We start from the raw sequence: 7,647 nt of genomic DNA, 5'->3' as shown, positions 1-7,647 counted from the left end.
AAATTTTTAAATAATGTATAAACCAAAAATAACACGCTGAAGATATGGTCATTCAATTAAAAGCCATCCTGACATTGTGTTCTTGCTCCTTGTGAAGACGATTCTGGAAAACCTGTGCTACCTCTTCTACCTTCCTTTGCAGCATGCCTAAAGGGGGGAAATGTCATGCATCATTAATCTGAGACCAAAAAAATACCAGGAACATAACTTACATTCTCCTTCCAATATACGATTTATAAAACTTTACATATTGGTGTTTACAGCTCTAAGTATTATAATTACAGAAGATTTGTCTATCTGTTTGGAAACTATAAAAACAGTAGACAAGACTGTTCTTGATTTGCTCTCCCTAGCTTTCCAGCATATAGCAATCTACTTGACATTTATGTTTTGTTGAAGAAAAGTGTTAACTGCTTTTTTACACATTATAGCCTAAAACTGCCATACAGGTGATCATTAAGTTGAGGGTATAGATTTTCGTAGGTTTTTGGTGGCCTATAAGCAAATTAATACATTGAGTATATTCACATTTCTACTCCCCTCCTAATGATTTCTTAACTTGGTGGTCCTTAAATTTTCTTAAGGGCAGAGCAACACAAATACCATTAATTTTACCATGTAAAACAGCAACTTCCTGTAGTAAAATAAGCTTTTGAAGTAAGCATGATAATCTGAATTTTTCTTTTAACGTACACAAATAAACTTGGCCATTTGTTTTAGTATTCATTAATGCTCATTAGTTGATAAGCAATAACTGGTGCCAAAGATTTAAGAAAAACTTTATAAGGGAAAAACTAAAGATTTGAATCAATATACTTTAATTTTATTCAGCCAATAGGAAAAGCCCAAATGTTATTCAGTTTCTAAAGTATAATAATTTATTCTATCTTATAGGCACTGTAAAATCACACTTTATGAACAAGTTATTTAAATAATGGCTGGCTAGAAAAACAATGTACATTGAGCCCGGCAAAATATATCTTATATTTATAGTAATAACTAACTGCAGGGTAAAATTTTTCTCCCTATATAACATTTTTCAATGTGATAATAATGTAAATGAACACTATAACAAACCATTAACTTGAGGCCAGAAGAATCAACATATTAAAATGCAAAGCAATACATTTTATAAAAATTTAAGAATCAATAAAATATAAAGAAACACAAATCCGTATTAAGTTAGCTTTACTGTAAACATTTTGTCATGTCTTCAAATTGAGTTCCCAGGACTATTTCTGTATTAACATACTTCAAATTTTCTAGGAATTTCATTCTTTAAGGGCAAAAACTGTACGTAGGCAATTAACTACCTCGAGTGCTAGTCCAATGACAGGTTTCAGTGATTGGTTCCTGCAGGCCTACTAAATTATATATCATACTATAAGTTGAATGCTTGTAAATAGTTAAAATTTTGGGGGGGGAATATACCATACACATTTTGACATTAGTAAAACATAATTGTACTGAACAATATAAAAATGAAATTAAGAAAATAATTCCATCCACAATAGTATCAAAAAATTAAAACACTTAGTAATAAAGGTACCAAATGAAGTATGACCTCCATATTTAAAACTACAAGATATTGCTAAAAAAAAAACAAACCTAAAGACAAACTAAATAAATAGATATTCTATGTTCATGGATGGAAAGACTCAATAGTGTTGAGATGGCAGTTCTCCATAAACTGATCTGCAAATTCAATGTAATCCCTATGAAAATTCCAATGGCTATTTTTTGTAGAAAGAGACAAGCTTTAAAATTTACATGGAAAGGCAAAGGACCCAGAATAGCCAAACAATCTTGAAAAAAGAAGAATAAATTGCAGAAATTGCCCTATCCAATTTTCAAATTTACTGATAAAGCTACAGTAATTGAGACAGTGTGGTATTAATATAGGATAGACAGAGAGATCAATGGGACAGAAAGAAAAATCAGAAATAAAAACCTTGTATTTATTGTCAATTTATTTTTGACAAAGATGCCAAGGCAATTTAATGGAAGAAAGCAGACTTTTCCAACAAATGATGTGGAGAAAACTGGATATCTACATACAAATGAAGTTGAACCCCTACCTCTAACTATGCACAAAAATCAACAGGGTGGATTATTGATCTAAAAGTAAGAGCTAAAACTACATGTGAAAAATAAAACACATGTCAACCAACTGATGAATGGATAAACAAAATGTAGTCCAGTCCATACACTGGAATGCTACACAGCAGTAAGAAGGTATAAAGTACTGAAACATGTTACAACATAGATGGACCTTGAAAACATTAAGCCAGACACAAAAGGCCATATATCATATGATTCCATTCATATAATCTCTCCAGAAAAGGCAAATCTATAAGAACAGAAAGTAGATTAGTGGTTGTCTGGGGTTAGGAGTATGAATAACAATTAACCACTAGCAGGCAAGAGGGAACTTTCTGAGGTAATGGAAATGTTCTAAACTGGATTGTGTGATGTTTGCATAGCTCTATAGCTTGAGCTAAACTGCTATTGGTTCATATGGCATATTTGTGTTTTTAAAATACAGGGTGGGGTAAATGTAGGTTTACAGTTGTGAGTATGCAAAACATAGCTTATTTGTATACTAGTAGCCCAGTGCACAAAATTCGTGCACATTAAAAGGGAAGTAATTGCCATAACCGGTTTGGCTCAGTGGATAGAGCATCAGCCTGCAGACTCAAGGGTCCCAGGTTCGATTCCGGTCAAGGGCATGGTTGCGGGCACATCCCCAGTGTGGAGTGTGCAGGAGGCAGCTGATCGATGTTTCTCTCTCATCCATGTTTCTAACTCTCTATCCCTCTCCCTTCCCCTCTGTAAAAACTCAATAAAATATATTTTTTTAAAAAGGGAATTAGAGATATTTTAATATTGCTATTTGCCCTTTCTCTATAATAGAAGTGTGAGAGATGAAAGGAAATTAGTAAAATATATATGAAAATAATATATAAATTTATTAATAAATAAACAGTAACAAAAGGATATAACAACAACAGAGGCATGATATAAAAATGACAAAAACATGATATAAAAACAACAGTGATGCAAACAATGACTGATAAAGTGATTAAACTTATTCTAATATCTCCCTGTACATCACATTAAGAGTGAAAACACTTTCAGAGTGCTTGACTAATTTCCTTTGTGATGAAGTATTTAGAACTTTAACTGTAACATCACATGCTCTTCAAACTCAAGAGAAAGCAACATATAACTGACCATGTGCAAAAATGGGTTCAGGTAGGAATATGCCTACTCTATCTAGAGTTTGTCCTTGTGATTTATTAATAGTCATCACAAATGCTGGCATCACGGGAAACCGTTGTTGAATCAATTTAAATGGGAGGCCAGTGTCCTGGGGACAAATTAATTCTTGGAATCAGAACAGCCTCTCCCTCTGCAGATCCTGTTAATACTTCAGCTTCGATAATGTTAGGTCGTAATTTTTTGATAATAAATCTGGTACCATTACAAAGACCCCATTTACTATTGAGATTTCTCAATAGCATGATGATTGCACCCACTTTCAATTTTAATTTATGACACGGCATTCCCAAAGGAGTAATACTATTCAGAAATTCGATGGGGAAATTTTCCTTTGTTTCTTTGTTATGGGGTGGGGCCACAACATTAGTAACAAAGAAACAGAATTAAAACTTTATTGTGGGGAGCCACTACAGTGTTTTGGTCAGGTTCAAGCCTTAGACTGATGAGAGGGCACAGTCCTCTCATTGCCACGTGCAAGTCCCAGCTTGGAGGGCAGGGCCCTCCCAGCACAATTATAGCCACCAGCTGTAGTTGTAAGCTTGAACCTATGGTCCGAACACGTGGCCCCACGTGCCTGAGTGATGTGGGCTTGGTAGAGTTCAGGTGCATGTAGTTGAGTAGGATTGAAACCCAGGAGAATGTTTGTAAACATCTTGGTCACGCCCTTACTTTGCCTCCTAGCATCTGCAATAAAATAAAGGCATGGCTGTAGTTGTGGTCGCTGTCTCTCAGAGAAGCAGCATCCCACTGAGACCCGGCTTTCATTCTCTTGTCTGTCTTTTCTAAGCCTTTCAGCCGCCCCCACTCAGGTTTTCCATGGCTGTGCTGGCGCAGCACACTTTAGAAAGATCTGCCTCCATGCACCCAGGGCGGGCTCCTGCCTCAAACTCCGCCCTTACAGGAAACAGCTCCAGGAAACAGCTTGGGGTAGGGGGCAGCAGTTGCCAAGACAACCCTGGCATGTGCCTCTAGTTGTATGATAAATGCGGACAAGCCTCTATCTCAAATGTGGATAAACAGGCTGTGGACTTCCTTCCGCTTGGTCACGGCTGTTTGTCTGTATGTGACAAACACCACCCATGGTTTTTATATGTCGATAATTATCTATTAATTACTGTATGATTTTCTATACAAACAACTGTAAACCTACTTTTCCCTCACCTTATAGTTCTTAAGAATTACTTCCCTCCCTGAAAAAAACAACACTCAGGTAACACTGCTTCTAGCCAGCCCCAAATGTTTTCTTCTCCTTAGCCTACTTGCAAATACTTCAGGTAAAGATCAAAAGACTTTCACAAAATTATAAAAATAACTTTGGTCATTAAAGAAAAACAAAGCACCCAGATGGCATGGCTCAGTGTTTGAATGTTGACCTATGAACCAGGAGGGCACAGTTTGATTCCTGGTCATGGCACATACCTGGGTTGTGGGTTCGATCCCCACTGTGGGGTGTGCAGGAGGCAGCTGATCAATGATTCTCGATCATCATTGATTTTTCTGTCTCCTACTCCCTTTCCCTTCCTCTCTGAAAGCAATACAAAAAAGATTTAAAAAAAGAAAAACAGAAAACATAGCTTTCTTGTGTAATTATTTTTAGTTATACATATCCTAGTGGCCTGGTGTGTGAAATTCATGTGGGGGGGGGGCATTGTCCCTCAGCCAGGCCTGCACCCTCTCCAATCTGGGACCCCTTGGGGGATGTCTGACTGCTGGCAGTTGGACATTCATCTCACAATACGGGACCACTGCCTCCTAACCTCTCATCTGCCTGCCTGCCTGATTGCCCCTAACCACTCTGCCTGCCGGTCTGCTCACTCCCAACTACCCGCAGTGCCAACCTGCTCACCCCCAACTGCCCACCCCGCTAGCCTAATCACCCCCAACTGCCCTCCCCTCCTGGCCTGATCACCCCTAATGAACTCTGCCTCGGCCCCGCCACCATGGCTTTGTCTGGAAGGACATCTGGAAGGTCTCCCAGTCTAATTAGCATATTACACTTTTATTAGTATAGATTATTAGATGATATTAAATTTACTATCAAAGAAACAATGTAGTATACACACCTGTTATTCTCCTTCTAGGATAAAAAATGATTGGATCAGCAAGAGAAAAAATATCTTTTTTTTTTTATTGCTTAAAGTATTACAAAGAGTATTACATATGTCTCCTTTTTTCCCCCCAGCCCTTGACAATCCCCTGGCCTCCGCTACCACCCAGTGTCTTATGTCCATTGGTTATGCTTATATGCATGCATACAATTCCTTCGGTTGATCTCTTACCCACCCGCCTCGTGCCCTCCCACCCTCCCCGGCCTTCCTGCTGTAGTTTGACAGTCTGTTCGAGGCAGCTCTGCCTCTGTATCTATTTTTGTTCATAAGTTTATAATGGCCTTTATTATCCAGAAATGAGTGAGATCATGTGGTATTTTTCCTTCATTGACTGGCTTATTTCACTTAGCATAATGCTCTCCAGTTCCATCCATGCTGTTGCAAATGGTAAGAGTTCCTTCTTTTTTACAGCAGCATAGTATTCCATCGTGTAGATGTACCACAATTTTCTAATCCATTCACCTACTGATGGGCACTTAGGCTGTTTCCAGATCTTAGCTATGGTGAATTGTGCTGCTAAGAACATAGGGGTGCATATATCCTTTCTGATTGGTGTTTCTGGTTTCCTGGGATATATTCCTAGAAGTGGGATCACAGGGTCAAATGGAAGTTCCATTTGTAGTTTTTTGAGGTAGCTCCATACTGTTCTCCACAGTGGCTGCACCAATCTGCATTCCCACCAGCAGTGCAGAAGAGTTCCTTTTTCTCCACATCCTCTCCAGCACTTGTCATTTGTTGATTTGTTGATGATAGCCAGTCTGACAGGTGTGAGATGGTACCCCATTGTTGTTTTGATTTGCATCTCTCGTATAATTAGTGACTTTGAGCATGTTTTCATATATCTCTTGGCTTTCTGAATGTCCTCTTTAAAAAGGTGTCTATTTAGGTCCTTTGCCCATTTTTTGATTGGATTGTTTATCTTCCTTTTGTTGAGTTGTATGAGTTCCCTATAAATGTTGGAGGTTAAACCCTTATCAGTGATAGCATTGGCAAATATGTTCTCCCATGTAGTGGGCTTTCTTGTTGTTTTGTTGATGGTTTCTTTTGCTGTGCAAAAAATTTTTATTTTGATGTAGTCCCATTTGTTTATTTTCTCTTTAGTTTCCAATGCCCTAGGAGCTGTATCGGTGAAGAAATTGCTTCGGCATATGTCTGAGATTTTGTTGCCTTTGGATTCTTCTAGTATTTTTATGGTTTCCCGTCGTATATTTAAGTCCTTTATCCATTTTGAGTTTATTTTTGTGTATGGTGTAAGTTGGTGGTCTAGTTTCATTTTCTTGCATGTATCTGTCCAATTTTCCCAACACCATTTATTGAAGAGACTATCTTGACTCCATTGTATGTTCTTGTCTCCTTTGTCAAATATTAATTGAGCGTATTGGTTGGGGCTGATTTCTGGGCTCTCTATTCTATTCCATTGATCTATATGTCTGTCCTTGTGCCAGTACCAGGCAGTTTTGAGAACAGTGGCTTTGTAATACAGCTTGATATCTGGTATTGAGATCCCACCTACTTTGTTCTTTCTCAGGATTGCTGCAGCTATTCGGGGTCGTTTTTTATTCCAGATGAATTTTTGGAGAGGTCATTCTAGGTCTGTGAAATATGCCATTGGTATTTTAATGGGAAGTGCGTTGAATTTATAGATTGCTTTGGGCAATATGGACATTTTAATGATGTTGATTCTACCAATCCAAGAACATGGTATGTTCTTCCATCTCTTTATGTCTTCCTCTGTCTCTTTTTTCAATGTCCTGTAGTTTTCTGCTAAGAGGTCTTTTACCTCTTTAGTTAAGTTTATTCCTAGGTAGCTTAATTTTTTTGGTGCAATGGTAAATGGGATGGCTATTTTAGTCTCTCTTTCTGCAAATTCACTATTGGTGTATAGAAATGCCATAGATTTCTTGGCGTTAATTTTGTATCCTGCTACATTGCCGAATTCTTTTATTAAGTCTAATAGTTTTTTGATGGAGTCTTTAGGGTTTTTTAAGTATAATATCATGTCATCTGCAAATAAGGACAGTTTTACTTCCTCTTTTCCAATTTGGATGCCTTTTATTTCTTCTTCTTGTCTAATTGCAATGGCTAATAATTCCAGTACTATGTCGAACAGGAGTGGTGAGAGTGGGCATCCCTGTCTCGTTCCTGTTCTTAGGGCAAATGGTGTTAGTTTTTGCCCATTGAGTATGATGTTGGCTGTGGGTTTGTCATATATGGCTTTTATTATGTTGAGGTATGATCCTTCAATTCCCACCTTGCT

General features: G+C 37.8%; 1 protein-coding gene across 1 annotated transcript in view; it reads right to left on the bottom strand.

Annotated features, from left to right (window-relative positions):
- The window catches only part of NUP62CL (nucleoporin 62 C-terminal like), a 102,922-nt gene continuing 95,275 nt past the window's right edge, over positions 1–7,647 (bottom strand). The window contains exon 12 of the mRNA XM_036306011.1: positions 1–147. Coding sequence (XP_036161904.1) covers positions 53–147 — 95 coding nt within the window. The 3' untranslated portion in view covers positions 1–52. The remainder of the gene's footprint in view (positions 148–7,647) is intronic.

This window comes from Myotis myotis, unplaced genomic scaffold, assembly GCF_014108235.1.
Source record: "Myotis myotis isolate mMyoMyo1 unplaced genomic scaffold, mMyoMyo1.p scaffold_m19_p_4, whole genome shotgun sequence".
NCBI classification, from domain to species: Eukaryota; Metazoa; Chordata; class Mammalia; order Chiroptera; family Vespertilionidae; genus Myotis; species Myotis myotis.
Note: the sequence above shows the minus strand (reverse complement) of the source record. Positions and strands in the feature narration are given on the sequence as shown.